Source organism: Trachemys scripta, chromosome 1, assembly GCF_013100865.1.
Source record: "Trachemys scripta elegans isolate TJP31775 chromosome 1, CAS_Tse_1.0, whole genome shotgun sequence".
Classification (NCBI taxonomy): Eukaryota; Metazoa; Chordata; order Testudines; family Emydidae; genus Trachemys; species Trachemys scripta.
The window spans coordinates 148,074,187-148,090,455 of NC_048298.1; the positions used below are offsets into that span (position 1 = coordinate 148,074,187).

A 16,269-nucleotide genomic window follows, 5' to 3' on the forward strand; every position below is an offset into this window, starting at 1 on the left:
ACATGGAAACCATTAAAGATAACCTGCAGAGAGGATATAAATTGAGCTTGTGCCATCTTTTGTTTTTTTGTATGATGTATAAAGAGGGCCTGCATTTTTAAAACTTCTTGGGGTTTGTTTATTGGTTTGTTTTGCTGGGGTTTTTTACATTAGAAATTCAGGTCCTGTCTGGGCTAGAAAACTCTCTGAGGACCGGAGAAATTGTGACACGAAGACAATACGAGAGCCAAGAGAGTGAAACTTGAGCAATTGAGAGAGGAAGAGATTTTTTGTTAGACTCCTTGTAACTGTTTGTTTAGTAAACACCTATATAATAACTTCAGTGACTAATTTAGGAGAAGGAGTCTTGGTGAAAATTATTTGTTAACGCTTCTACAAACCCCTTCCCAGCTTTCAGTTAAGGTGGGAGAGATGAGAATCAAAGCATGAGGAGACCAGAATTGCCATTCTTAAGAGGGCTGGGGAAGTAAAAAAATAATAATAATTAATAACTAACCATCCATCATAATGAAGCAAAAAACACAAGCCCACTTTAAAAAAAAATCCTTTACAGATCACATAGCAACCGGAATAGCAGCCACTGAATATTCTCAGCCCCATGCCCAAGCATGAACAAGTGTAAGGTTTTCAAGCTACAGCTTTTGAGTGATTTTCTTCTCTGGAATCTGATTGATTGAAATAGCAGAGAAAGATTTTATATATTTTTAATAGAGAACAAACTCACTGTAGGACAACATCCCTTTTGAGAGGCAGATGGAATGTTGGTGCCTGAAGGTTCTGTAGTAGTTGAAAAATGACAGCTGGCGAGACAGAAATAGCGCAATAGAGTACTGGTAAGATATATGTAACTTTGCCTATGGCTGAGGGGTAAAAGGGACCCACAAAATTATTTGACAATACAGTCTAGTGAGAGGGAAAAGAGGGGGATGTTCCAGGAAATACCAGGTACAATAAAAAAGTCAGAGAGCGCTGAGTTTCTTAGATTTAGGTACTGTAATGAAAGATGCTACATTAAAAAAGAGAGAGATGAATAGATAGAGAGTGACCTGGTATAAGGGACCTGGAAGCATCATTGTCTGCTATAGACAGAGAGATTTATGCCCCGTACTCCTGGAGTCTTTCAGAGACAGAAGGATTTATCCCAAGAAATGAAACAAGAGCCAAGAGGGAGCAAAAGGAGACTGAGTTTACAGCAAAGAATGTGATGAACTCCAAGAAAAGGACAAAACACATCCTGTCCCTGTGTGTCTGGGATAGAAAGGATTTCTGTGAAAATGATCAGAGAGTGGTATCATCACAGAATCTGGTGATGGAGAATCAGTGTCAAAAGTGTTAGGAATATTTTTCCTATATATACTGTGAAGGAAAGATTTTATTTTCCTTTCATTCTCCTGAATTAACAGAGTGCTTTGGGGAAGTGTCTGAGCAATACCATAATTATAGCTAAGTCCATGTTACACGCACACACATGCATACATACACAAGATGTGTATCCACACCTGAACGCATATAAAGGTATGTAGGCACACATACACACACAAGTATACCCACCCAATGTAAACAAGCACACGCATACACACAGGTTTGCACACATACGTATGCATGCACATCATTCTTTCAAAGACATTCCAAGGCATTATGGAAACAAAATGGAAGTTGTCCCTTCACACCCTGGACTAGACCCTCATCTGGTGCAAATCATAATCTGCACCTTCTTAGGGTCTAGCCCACTGATGGGGATAAAGCAGGAATCCACAGGCACTGGCAGTACCTTCATCTCCTGCTGGTTGTATGGTCTGATTTACAGTGGGACAGTCACCACAGTGGTCCTGTCCCCTCTCCTGTTTGCACCCTTGAATGAGTAGATCTGGAGAAGAAGAGGTCGCTGGCAAGGCATGTTTCAGTTAGAAGCAGCAGAAGGCAGGTCCCCACCATGGAATCCCCAAGAGATTTCAGGTATAGGTTATCATGTTAATCACACAGATTTCCAACTATGAGCACATTTCTTAGAAAAATCAGAGCATGTTTCCAAAATGCCATTATCAGTGCCCCAGTTTTATGCATGAACATACATAGGTTCAAACACACACACACATTCACGTGTGCATATCTTACCTCACCTGCTAGCCCATACCTTATTTCATGCACACATTAGTTTCAGATAATCAGTGGTGCTCTTCCAGCAGATGGAATTTGGGATCTATCCTTGTAACTGAATAGAGCAGTTCATACCATGCACTTCACCCAACAACCTCCCTGCAATAACAGAGAGAATAATGCGCTGAGGTAGAGTTCTTATGGTGATAAGGGGGTGGGGTGGGGCTGAGAAGCAGCTATTACACCTTTGGTGGAGTAGAAAGGCTGTTGCTCAGCAGGCAAGGGGAATGGAGGTCTAGTCATTCAGTAGAAAGTAGTGTGATAATGAGGCTATTGCACTCTAACTGCTTGCAATGTGCAACCTCTTGCCATCTACAGGACAGGAAGGAAACGGGTCTGAGTTATTATTTAACTAACTAAATAACACGGAAATCATGTCAGCACAATAGCTTGTTTTCACAGAACAAGAATCCCCTGTTGCTACATAAACAGAGACCCAGCCTAGCTGTGTATTTTCCAAACAAGAGACAATCTCCCCAATTCCTGCTGTGGATTCAGACACTGTTAATGCAGGAGATCTGTCATTTTCACTGGGATGTAATTGACCTGCTACATCCTAGTTGGCCTGGAGAACCTTCAGCTATTCAGAGACCAGTTTATATGAGCACGGGGTGTTTTAGAAAGAGCATCCGTCTCTGAATAGTTGAAGTTCAGCTTAGAAGTGAATAATGGTTGACTACCTGTATAACCTGCCAAATACAACTTCCATCAGCAATGATCTTAGTGCAGCTCCCACAGGTTCAGTCAGACAGAGACCGTGTCTATTAGCTCATCTAGCAGAGCTGCTGCTTCTCTGCTCTCTCAGGATCTATAGTATGTTCACACACTCATGTGCCCCCAGCCACACACCTGGCATCAGGGGGACTGGGAACTCCTCTAGCTGGTTCAGTCCCCATATTCACTATTTGGGTGACACATACTATCGAGCAATCAGAATCGTCCGGGACAAATTCCATTCAGTATAATGGAGGGAGAATGGTCTACTGGTCAGAACATGTGTCCGGCATGGATATGGTTCCGTTCCTGGCTATGCCACTAATTCACTGTGTGACTGTGGGTAAATCATTTCCCCTCTCAATGCATCTGGGGACAATCTGTAAAGTGGGAATAATCTGCCACCTCAGAATGGGTATGTGAGTCTTAATTCTTTAATGTCCGTCTTAAGTGCTTTGAGATCCTGGAAGGGAGAGTGCTATCGAAGTGCAAAGTATGGAGCCAGCAGCAGCAGTATCATGACGTAACAATGTACCAAAGATGAACCTTCAAAATCTATAACCAATTTCCCCAACCCAACAGGCTGTATAAACAAGGAGATGTTGATGGGACTTTGAAAACTTTTCCCCAAATATTGCGCCATGGGGAGGTGAGGGCACTTAAGGAATGTGTTACTGATTAGGTTCAGCATGGCAAATGATCATGCACTCCGGTCCCTGTGAGTGTGTCCATTAAGATAGGTTCTGTGAAGGCAATAAATCCATGTAGATGACCTAGCACGCCTACCTGCACAATTCACTTCTCTGCCAAAGACTAGGTCCAATCAGGAGATGCCACTATGGTGGCCCACGGTCTGGTGACTCAGTGGCATTTGGAAGCAGGAAGAGGCCATGTGACCCATCCACTACAAATAGCATCACTGCAGGTCTTTTATTCCTCCTGCTGTATAGACATTGATTATTCAGTTCTGTGTGCCATTGAGATGGTTTCTTCTCAACTCCCAATCCATGGAAACATGTACTGTGATGTCTTGGTAGCATAATGCTCTGTATGTGAAACGGTCTTAGTCAATCCAATTGTAGGATGGGGGAGCTGTCAGGTTTGTAACTGCTGCTTGCTGGGTGTGGAAAGTGGCATTTCCTTTTCTCCTGCATGTTGCTTACTGTTGTTTTTCCCCCCTTAGAGCGAGTTTTACCCACACTCCCCAATCCTTTTCCAGGTCAGTATATGCTTTATGTCAAAGTACCTCTCTAGCCGGGTCATTCTCCATCATCTCAACAAATGTTAAAAGCCGAGGGTGGGCAGAGCAGAATGACAGGAAAATAAGGATGTCCCCTTTTGCATTGCATCCCGGTTGTTTCCCCCCCCCCAAAAAAAAAATTGTTGCCAAAATCTCAGATTGAATCCAAACCTGAGGTTCAAGTGACTTTGCTTAACTTCTTTTCTTCCCATCTTTTGTAGAGATAAGCCTGAGCTGTTGTGTTTGGATCCAGATCCAAATGTTCCCAGTGTTGAGTTTGTCGTCAGGCCCATTTCTAATTATTGTATATATTCCAACCAGAAGCATATGTGCCACAGTAACTCAAAAAGAGGTTCATCTCTTGGTGCACCCAGTCTGATCAGAAGCAGAAGCATCTTGCAATCCTGTAAGTGGGGGAAAAAACATAAAGCTGCTACTCTCAGATTTCCATCTCGGGGTATGGAACGTCCAGAGAAGCATCTATACTTTTGAGTGCTGATTCCTAACGAACCACCTCACTTTTTGTGATTCATCTGTCCCAGTGAAAATGTCTTTGCTGTTCGCATGGTAGGACAGCTGGGGCACTAACTGTGAAAAGAAGCATAGTGTAGTCATTAAAGCAGACATGAGGCATCTCTGATTTGACCCAGTTCACAAGGAGCGAGTGTGAACACAGGGCAGGGAATCAAGAGACCTGGATATTATTCCCAGATCTTCCACACACTCTTTTTGGTCAAATCAGTATGGCCATGTCTCTGTTATTAGATGTCCCAATTGAGAGGGGCCTGATTTTCAGAGGATGGGTGCTCAGTCCTTTCTGAAGTCAGGCCCTTACAAGGGGTTTCAAGTTGGGCACCCAAAAATGGAGGCACCCAAAATCACTAGTCACTTTGAAAACTCTGGCCTAAAGTGCTTAATTTGTGCCAGGGCTTAGCCCAGCACCTTTAGGCTTGGCAGTTCATAGCCCCAGCACTTCTGGGCTTGCTGCATCAGTTATAAATGTAAAAAAATTGCTTGAGCCCTGGCACCTCTTTCATTACAAATTAAGCACTGCCTATGCCCCACCATACCTCAGTTTCCCCAGCTCTACAATGGGGATATTGATACTTACTTAATTCTCAGGGCTCTCATGAGGACTAACTATTTAATGTTGCTAAAGCACTATAAGGTCAAATGCAAAGGATTATTAGGAGTCCATTTTCTTTTGTGTGCCCAAACAGAACACCTGCATTTCCTTAGAGGAAGTGAGCAATGGATGGTGGGAGTTTCACACCAGCTTCACTTAACCACCCCGCAGTTTCAAATCAAGCTCTGCTGCAGACAACTTTGTCAGGGCCAGGATGGGGCTACACTTATTAAATTTAAAGGCAAATTTGCAAATACAATTAACGAAAAGTACCCCCCAAAAAAAGAAAAATTGAAATCAAGCCACCATTAAAATTAAATCCCAGGGAGTGATTTGCAAATAACATTCAAGAAGCTGGGAAAAGGAGTAAAGCAGGCCGTTGGGAATCTAGCGTGGAAAAATAAATCCAATTAAATGCAATTATTGAGCACACTGTAAATGAAACATGGGCTCAGATATGAAATTAAAGTCACAATGGCTGTTTAGGGTTTAAGATTTTGGTTCTTTTAATTTTTTTAAGATGTGGGGTTTTTAATGGCAAATATTTCTGTCCAAATTGAAAAGACATTTTTGTCTTTTTCTTTTTTGTATTCCACAGGCAGACAAAGGTTTTGCTAATTTTTCTCCCAACTGTATTGTCTCCTGTCGTGCATTAGTGGCCCATTAAGGCAAATGCTAAAAATTGCAGCTGAGCTAAGCCCAGATTTCTATGCCAAATGCCCCTTCTAAGTTCTAACCACGCTGCCTGCGCCATCCAGCACAGTTTTAATCAACCTATGAAAATTCTTCCCCACTGCCTTTGATATTTTCTTGCTGCTTCCTGTCTCAATAATAATGTCTCAGTGGACATCACACTGTGACATCACAGTTGCAGTGAGTCTTTAGGAATTTGTTGTATCCTGCGATATCTTCAGTGAACCAGGAAGTGCTAAGAGGATTTCACAGAAGGAAAATATAATTTTAATACTCTGCACCACATTTCTTTTGCTGAAAGCTCCCAGCTGCTTCTTTAATGTGGGCATTCAGCACAGACATTGGTGCTTATATCAATCTTCACTTGTCCTTTGCAGTTCACCTTTAAAGAAACACCAGGCAAAAAAGTTTCCTTGCATGACATGGACTCCATCACTATATGGGTTTATGGGTTCCATTCGCTTTGCCATCAACCTCCTCTGTGACCTAAGTCATGTCACGTCCCCTCTTTGTACCCCAGTTTCCCTATCTATAAAGTATAGCTGACACTTTACTGCCTCCTGGGGTTTCTGACGATTAATTAATTAGTGAATTAATTAGGGAGGTGCGTTGAGATGGAAAGGGCTGTGTACATTCTAAGTATTGTTATTATCTGCTAGCTGCTGTTTAAAAGAGATCAGAGATTTCAAAGGGAGCTATTTAACAATACACAGGGCTTGAATTTGATGGGGAAGACTTTCCTAGAGCATTAGTGAAACCCAACTGGTCCTTATTTCTGCTGTTAAAAATGGGGCCTGTGACCACCATTAAGGTACCAAATCCCCTGGTAACATTTCTAGCCATCCTGATTGTTGAGGCAAGGCCTTCAAAGTGCCTGAAATCTCATCTGGGATCTCTGTTAAGCCCTAAGGATGTTTTGTTCTGTGCTGTCTTCCATAGTCACAGGTCTGGCTGCACTTTTGCCCCTCTTCTGGTCTCTCTGACTGCATTCCCCAAGGGCCTTGTGCATTCACCTCTTTCGGGGGGATTCCCATGAGTTTCCCACTCTTAGATTGGGCCTTGGGCTGTAGTACCCTTTGTACCAGTTGTGATTACTTAGCAGGCCCCACTGGATTTGGAACCTGCAATTCTTCCCTATGGGAGCTTATGACCCGTGATTCATACAGGTGACCAGACAGCTTTGTCAAACCAATCTTAACAGTCTTACTCCTAAACCCCACCACCCTATAATAGTGGGCCAGGTACGTTTTGCTTCTTCAGACCTTCCAGCGGTGTCTGTCTCAGCATCAGTCTGTTCTGCATGAGCAACTCTTGGACAACTACCTCATCCCTGGACTTATCCCTGGACTTTTAAACTCTTTAACGTTCCTTTGGTCTTTTGGCAGCCAGCTGTGGCAAAAGCAGTCTTGACTGGAGCCTATAAGTTGCATTTTCCCAGAAAACAGCTCAAGCATTGTCCCTTCTGTGCCCTCCTTGTTTACTGGGAGGTTGCTTATCTGGAGTCATTGTATTACCTTCCTGCTACTTTCCTAACAGTCCTGCTATTAAACTGAACCAACACATGAATACAGTAAACATTCCAGTAAGCCCAACAGAGCCATAGAGTAACTATGTCACCAACTAGGTCACCTAGAGTATTTGTAAATGATTATAGCTCAGCCCCACCTCCTTCACAGCGCCTGCCCTGGGATCTCTGCCAGAGCTTGCCAAGTGTCAGGGCAGTGAGTGGTGCTGTCTTGGGCTGCATATTTTAACAGGAGAAGAAATCAAGTGCAGAAGCCACTCAGTTGGGCCGCATCAAACAAAATCCAGTTCCATTGCTCATCAACATTATAAAGATAGTGATGAGGTGACTGGTCGGGGGCAGGCCTATCTTTCCACCAAACAGATGCAGATTGGAGAATGACCCTGGATGGACTGTAGATTGTAGCTAGTCTCCTTTTAGCTGTAGTCCTTGTAGCTTGTATTGTTACTAATGCCTTGATTGGGGTGGGAGGGAGGGAGAAGAGAGCTGTTCATTTGTGTCTAATGACCAGAGGTTGGAGCTTCCTAAGAGGTCCAAAGAGCAGCTTTCTCTTTAACGGCCTCCCATTCTTCTCCCTCCTGCCCAGGGATTGGGCTCCCTTCTGGGAAGCACAGAGACTTCTCCTGTTAATGTGGTCACCTGTTCTCTCCCAGCACACTCCCCCCAACACATGGGCCTTAGCACCAAAGCAATTCCAGTGAGTGAACACTTTTCTCATGGACAGTGACTCTGCATTTGGCAAAAACTGGGTGGTCTGGTTGGTTTTAAACAGGATGTCTTTACAGGAAAAAATCATGGGGAAATAGGACCTTTTGAGCAGCACAGACTCTGAGGATCCAACATGGTACAGGGCTGGCCTGCTGAGCAGTCAGAACTGCCTTCCCTTGATCCAGCCAGTCCCAAAAAGACAATAAAAAATCCTTTGTTAAGTCCTTGGGTGTTTGCAAGGGGGTCAGGCCCCGCCATGCCCTCTGTTCATGCCCAAGAAGAGGAATTGCTTGGCAGGCACCACAGTGTTTTTAGGGCCAAATTCTGCTAACACCAAGTCTGAATTTGATCTTTACACTCATTATTTGGTCCCCATAATGAAACCAGTTTAAACCATGTTCAAGGTCCCTTTCCATCCCCAGCTGTTCTTTAGGATTTGAACTCTCTTCCCTAGCAGGGCTCAAAGGAAGGAACAGTGAAATCCCAAATCACGTACACTGCTTTTAAAACATGTTAATTCTTCAACATGGTTGAGAACTCGTAGCACAAACAGGCCCAAATGCTTGTTTTGATCTCTGTTCCTGACACCGGAGCATCCAGGAAATAGAAATAATTAAAAGATGAGACAAGCATGAGATGCAACATTTTGATCCATCTCCGGATCAGAACTTTCCCAAAGGTCACGGGGTGTTTAGGGTCACAATTCAGGTTGGGCCTATCACTATATAATGGTATATTTGTGTCTGACGAGGGTGCACCTCTGTCACATAACTGGATTGCTGATTGGCTTCAGTTATCTGCATCTCAGCAGATGCTCACTTGTTTAAAACCTGCCACCCTAAGCAGAAAGTAAGGCTCAAGAACTCAAAAGGCTTCCATCTGATGTTATCAAGCCAGATTTTCAAACAAGCCCAGCTCCAATTTGGTGAGTACAGCACCGCTGTACTGTGCAGCAACATGGCCTAGGTATGGCTTTGCAGTATGGGTGCTCAAACTGGGCTAGGCTATCTCGGGTGCTCAGACCCACGTGCCAGTCACCTGATCTAACTCTGTATTGAAGACCTACTCTACAGCACCTAAGGGCACGATCATGTGGGATGCTGAGCTCTTTTGAAAATCTGGCCAATGGAGCAGAGATGACTAAGGCACAAGCCAGGACATTGGGACACCTGGAGTCTGTTCCTGGTCTACCATAGACAGACTCGTCATTGTGAAAGTTGAAGCTAGACAAATTCAAACTGGGAATAAGATTCACATTTTTAACAGTGAGGCTAATTAACTACTGGAACAACTGACGAATGGGTGTGGGGCATTCTCCATCACTGGCAATGTTTACTGAAAATTGGAAGTTGTTCTAAAAGATATATTCTATGCTGAATGGGAATTAATTCGGGGAAGTCCTGTGGCCTGCGTTATGCAGGAGGTCAGACTCGATGATCACAATGGTCCCATCTGGCCTTAACACCTGTGAATCTATGATTCATATGACCTTGGGCAAGTTGCATGTCCTGTCTCATCCTCACTTTCCCCATGTGTAAAATGGTGATAATAATGTTGACCTCAGAGGGAGCTGAGAGAAATAATTCAAGTCTAGAAACAGCACCTTGGATTGTGAACTAGGGCAACTCCAAGTCTTAGTGTTATTATTATAACAATTAACATTAGCTTGGGCTAACATTTGTCAAGACTGCTCAAAAAACCTCTGTTCCCCATAAAAAAAAAAATTGGCTTTCTCTCCCCCCCCGCCCCGAGAGAGAGAGAGAGAAATAGTTTTATTGCTTGCTCTGTTTCTGTACTTTTTGTTCATTAATTTTAATTTAGATTGATTTATTCCAAAATGAGCCCTGGATTGCATATATTTGCATAACCCTCTCCAGCTGCAGTGCTGCGGAGAATCCAATGAGCTGAGTGAGAGGGAGGAGGAGGCTGAGAGCTAGGACTGAAAGCCTAGGGAAATGCTCTTCAATTCGACCTTTGCCCTCACTATGGAGTGGTACACATACTTGAAGCCCTTTTTAGCCACAGTTAGAGCGTAACCTGGTTGTAGCACTGTTTGCTGCACACAGAGCGTAGCTGCAAAACTGCCTTAGTGCTCTAGTATCAGGGGGTAGCCGTGTTAGTCTGTATCTACAAAAACAACAAAGAGTCNAGCTTTCACTCTATGCATCCGAAGAAGTGAGGTTTTTACTCACGAAAGCTTAGTGCTCTAGAGGGGATTCTGGGCCAGAATACTGGAAAAATCCCCATCTTCATCGACTGGATTAGAAATCACCCCACCCTAGGATAATCAATCCGGGTAATACATTGCCAGGTGTGATCGCTGGTAGCACAGTTTGAGCTGTAGTATGGATGGGTTCAGTTTAGACCAGCACTCAGGCAGAACATACCCCTCCAGACCCAAACAATCCAGAACTTGGCAGAACTACAGATCCAGCTGTGAAACACACAGCTTGGCATGGCTTTAAACCAGCTCCTGATGCCTCCATGTGAGCATTCAGGGAATAACAATATTGTCTCTTAAACCATTACCCTAAGCTTTTTACTTGGAGGAGGGGGAGAGCTGGGGGGGGGGGATATAAATCTTATATCAAGTTTATAACAAATACACATAAAGCCCCTGCTCTCTCCCTCTCTCTCCCCCCCCCACTTCCTTTTTCAGTTGCCTTCCCAGTAGCAGAGACCTGTTGTGAAAAGCTGCACTGAAATTAAAGTAGGGTAGGGAGAGAACAGACATCACTTCTCTTTTTATTCCTTGAATAGAACCGTTCCCCCCACACACCCTCCTTCCCCATTTCCACTTTGCAAACCACTAAGGAATTTGCCTAACAAATTGGCCTCCCATCTGGTTATTGTCCCGAGCGAACAGCCTCTCCATTCACTAACCCAGGATGGTAAGTCAGTTTGGGAAGCGTCGGGTTTATCTTCTAGGCTCAGGCACTGCGCTGGGCCCATTCACGAACTGGTTGCCATTCAGTGCTTGCTCTGTGGTTGATAAAGCACATTACACATGGCTGGGCTTGCATGATTAATACAGCTGTCTCAGCGCTCTCTCGGAAAACAAAAACAACCAGGGAAGGAAAAAAAACCTTTCTGCAAACAAATCAGACTTGCGGAAAAGCAGAGTCCTCCTGGCGCGCACACAGGAAGTGCTGTGCCCATCGAAGGACCTAACAAAAGAGGGAGGGTCTGTTTGGAAGGAGAACAAGGCGAAATGGGGCTTAGTCTGCCCTTCGCACGTCTGGGAATGGCTATGTCGGGGTGGCAGCAGGAGCAGGGAGCAGGCGGGGAATCAGTGCAAGTGGTTCCTGCGTTGAAGTGGATGCGACATAACCAGTGCAGCTTTGTTCAGTCCCAGCCAGGCATCGTATACGGTAGGTGTTGTGGGAGTTGACACACACAAACATACACACACACACAAACCAACTTTCCAAACACCTATAGTGGACACACCTACTTGCTCACATGGAGATACACATGTAGGCTTATTCAGTGCACACACCACTTAGGGCTTGATCCTCAGGTGCTTAGGAACACCTAAAGGGCAACCAGAAGGGATTGTGTGCCATCTTTCCATGCTGCCCCAAACCTGAAGCCAGCTAAGAGACAGTTCAGCATCCCCCACCCCCGGTGAAACTCAGAGTAGTCTCAGGGTTGCTCTAAGTTGTAATGGGTTATAACAGTTCTATAGGGGCTGTGTCCCATCAGGGATCACAAGTGCACAACCTGCTCCACCAGGGGGGCTGGGCTAGGCTAGCAGAAAGCCACCATAGCTAGCTGAGATCCGCTCAAGCATTCCCCCACACTAGGGCTGTTTCGGGCTGTTTTAAGACCACTTTGCACCGCTGGAGTACCAATAAGGGGATTTAGAAGAGGCCAGCATTTGAGCTCTAGAGTGCGCACACAGCCACTCTCACACCCGTATTTACACACAAACACACACACAACAGCTATAGGACACACATATCTACTCACACGGGGAGACATACAAACTGACTCACGGGAGGGTTATAATTCGCCCACACCCAAGCCAACTCAAACATGAAAACACACAGAGTTGTGTTCACACAACCCACATGGCATCTATAGTGTTAGTTATTCTCTCTCTCTCTCTCTCTCTCTCACACACACACACACACACACACACACACACACACCCCTCCCCCCATGTCTAGGGCCTCATTCTCAGGTACTCCATTCCTGTCTCTGGGGTAGAGATGGAGGTGGGGTGGACAAAGGGAGTTTCAAGCCCCAGGCCAGATTCTGCTTCAGTAACATGCAGGGGCCAGAAAGGGGCCAAAGTGGCTAGGGGGAGGCTTCCCCAGGAGCAGATTAGGTCTGGCATACCCAGCACTGCTCTGCTCCGCTCCTCTTGCAGTCCGTGGCATGGGGGCATGCCTGGGGCAGGAAGTAGAGTGCTTCTGAGCTGGGGAACAGCCCAATGACAGTCACAAGGAGACTGCCATAAGTTAGAGCAACCCCAAAGCCACTCTAATATATGTCCGGGACTGTTCTGGCCCCAGCTAGACCCAGAATCCAGGAGATGCAGAGCTGGCTTAAAGCCACCTTTGCCCCCCCTCCTTCTGGGCTGCGGTTCCTGAGAGGCATGGCACAGAATCTAGCCCCCACCCCATCCAGGGACTGTGCAGCGCCTTACCTGGCCCTTGGTGTAAGTTAGAGCAGCCTCAGGGAAAGGGGAGCAGCACCCATGTAGAATCCCTGTGTCAGCGCTACATCAGAGGGCATTCTCATTTCCGCCAACAAGAGCAAAGTAAAGGGGCCTTAGTGTGACTGAGAGGCCCCTGAAGTACACAGATAGCTGTGAACATAACGGAGACATCCCAGGATCCATACACACACTTTACACCCAACCCTGATCACACAACACGAAAAATAGATGCACACCTACTCCCGCAAGTGCAGGCACATAGCCACTAACCAGCTCATATGCCATCTACAGCCTGCACATTGCTACACGCATGTGCTCGCAGAGACACTAACAAAGGCCTGTTCACAAAACAGCGGCTTTGGCATGTCAAGTGGCCAGACCACAGCCCAGGGGAGAGTAAGGCACAAAAGAAGCCTTCACCAAAGGGAAAAACAGAACAGTTTTCTGTCAGTCTGTCTCCCTGCCCATTTCTGTCCCCTCCCTACTAGCCTTCTGTCCCGTTCTATTAACCTCTGACCCGCTCTCCTTTTTTCCTTCTCTACAACTCTCTTTGTCAACCTCTTGTCCTCTTCTATCTCCTTTCAGACTTCTCTCATTCATGCTCTGTTTTCTTTCTCTGTCCACTCCAGGGCCGCCCAGAGGAGGGGGACAAGTGGGGCAATTTGCCCCGGGCCCCGCAGTGGCCCCGACGAGAGTTTATCGGGGCCCGTGGAGCAGGGTCCTTCACTTGCTCTGGGGCCCCCGGAAAATTCTCGCAGGGCCTGGGCAGGGCCGCCCAGAGGATTCAGGGGTCTTCGGCGGCAGGGGGCCCCCACTGCCGAACTGCCGCCGAAGACCCGGAGCGAAGGAAGCTCCAGGGGCCCAGACCCTGCGAAAGTTTTCCAGGGCCCACAGAGCGAGTGAAGGACCCGCTCCAGGGGCCCCGAAAAACTCTCGTGGGGACCCCTGCGGGGCCCGGGGCCTGGGGCAAATTGCCCCACTTGCCCCCTCCTCTGGGCAGCCCAGGCCCCCGGAGCTTCTTTCACTCCGGGTGTTCGGCGGCAGTTCGGTAGCACGGGGTCCTTCCACCCTGGGACCCACCGCCTAAGTGCCGGGTCTTCGGCGGCAATTCGGTGGCAGGGGCCCCCTGCGGCTGAAGACCCCAGGCCCCCTGAATCCTCTGGGCGGCCCTGGTCCGCTCGCCCTATCTGCCTCTGCGCACACCTACACAAGACCCAGAGGTGTAAATCCCAGCTCAAGGAGACCTACCCATTCTGGTTCTGATCCAGCTAGCATGCTAAACATGTCACCATGGCAGTGCAAGTCGCAGGAGGAGATGTCCCGAATATGTACCTAGCATCATGGAGGGGCTTGTACTTGGGGTAGCTAGCCCCTCCCACTGCTTGTGGTGCAATGGCTATTTTTAGCGTTCTAGCTTGATCACAGCTAGTGCAGGTGTATCTCCTCAAGCCGGGAATCAGCCCCTGGTCAAAGTGCAGACACATCCTCCATCACTTCCTTCCTAGCTCTTTCTGCACCAGCCTCTGTCTCACTCAGTAACCCTGTCACTAAGACTACTCCCCTGCCTCTCATTCTGCCTCACTCTCTGTTTCCCACTCTCTCTCTCCCCTTAAGCCCCATCTCTGCCCGCTTTCCTGTCCCACCACCTTCCAGCCACTGTACCTCACACCCCACACCTATCCCCTACCCTGTCTCCATGCCCCTAGCTCCTGTCCTCCACCCCCTGGACACATGCACACGATTCATGTCCATGAAAACCTGGCACACCAAAGGATTTCATTTGATGCCTAGTGCAGCTATGCATGGAGATGGGTGGTGGGGTAAACACAGACTGTGCATCTATTTAGCTGACACCCAGTGCTGTGGGATCCAGGCTGTTTGCTCTGCTCTGAGAAACTGGACTGTGTTCAGCACTGGCTGCCTGCTGAGAGGATGGGGGACACTGGTGCACACATGCGCAATCAGCTGGAAATCTGAATAGGGAAGGGATTCATTCTCTCCTAGAAGCTTGTGCAGGGGGAGAGAACTCAGATCCAACCCAGGAATGGCCCAGGGGAGTGACCTGGGTAACATGGTCCCCAGTTGTTTTGCTTGTAGAATCAGATCTTTAGATGGAGGGATCAAGAACAAGAACGGGCTCAGTAATGCATTTGAGAGCGGCAGTATGCCAGGTTCTTGATAAATCAACGTTAGTTGTTTGGAGAATGAACGAGGAGAGGGGCAGAGGGGATTTTCTCAGCAGTGGTAAAACCCCAGAACTTTCTGAAGTCTACAGGAAAAAAATAGGTTAGCTGTGAGAGAAACAAACTCATCTACCTGACTTGGAACCATATTTGGTCTTCTAGTCATAGGCTTTGTTAGCTAGGACAGCGGTCCCTTCTACAGCAGCTATGGCAATATGGACAGGCTCTAGCAAGCCAGGAGAAAATGGACCACCTCTAGAAAACCATGAACAGTTGCTAGCCCACTGTGGATGGGCTCTAGATTGGGGTTATCGCTAGCTCATGCAGAGGACCTGGCTGCCTCCAGAAAAGCCAGCGCCTTGACTGTGTAGACATGAGGCCCACCCAATGCCCCAATTCAAGATTTAATCGTAAGACCCCCTCTCTACCAGGGAATATAAGCAGGAACAGCAGGTCCATAGGTATTAACTAACAGTGAGAATAAGGTACAAGCGTGCTGCAACCAGAGTGGTGTGTGAATTGTGTCTTTTTTCCCCAAAGCACAAAGGAAGGTTGGAAAGAAAAAAAAAAAAAACCACAACCAAGCAAGCCCTAGTAAGTAGAAGCTGCTAATCCCTAAAGCCTCAAAGTAGAGTGCAGAGCCTTGGAAGAAAGAAATTAATAACTTTCAAAGTATGACCTTGAAAATGGAATTAACAGTATTCCTCCCTTTTAAGCCTCCATGATAATAAAGATTTCATCTTCGGAAGCCCTGGCAAAGAGAGTCAACAGAGGAGAAAAATGACTTCCTGCAGAGGAACTGGCATGTGTAAAAACCTGGCCCCCGTATGCTGTGGCGGGAGAGGGTGAGGAGGAAAGAAAGACATAGCTTTTGTCCAGCCCCTGCTCCTTTTTTCTTTAGTGGATGGTTTTGTTCTTTCCCTGCAACCACTCCTGTCCCAAGACATGCGGTCGCTAGATAAGCATCAGTGAATTTCTTTGTAAACAGAACTGGCCTCTGATGCTGTGGAGTCACAAAAATCTTTGGTGCTCCCTGAAATACAGTCTCAGAGGCCCCTGCTAGATTTTTTTCCTCCCTTAATGTCCCAAATACAGACAGACCCACTATTCCCCCCCACCCCCGGTCTCTCCTCTCTCCTCAAAGAAAGAGTCATAGAGCCCAGTTCTCCTCTCACACCGGTTTGACATTAAATTCAGTGGCGTGACACCTGACTTACACCAATGTATGTGAAAGGAGAATCACACTCAGGTTTCGCA

At 46.6% G+C, this 16,269-nt stretch overlaps 1 protein-coding gene across 3 annotated transcripts in view; it reads left to right on the plus strand.

Annotated features, from left to right (window-relative positions):
• The window catches only part of LSAMP (limbic system associated membrane protein), a 1,336,346-nt gene that overhangs the window by 1,300,532 nt on the left and 19,545 nt on the right, over positions 1-16,269 (plus strand). For 2 of the 3 annotated variants that reach the window (XM_034789028.1, XM_034789018.1), the window contains one exon: positions 4,055-4,090. The exons of the other annotated variant lie outside the window; for it this stretch is intronic. In XM_034789028.1, coding sequence (XP_034644919.1) covers positions 4,055-4,090 — 36 coding nt within the window. The remainder of the gene's footprint in view (positions 1-4,054; positions 4,091-16,269) is intronic. 3 annotated transcript variants of the gene reach the window in all.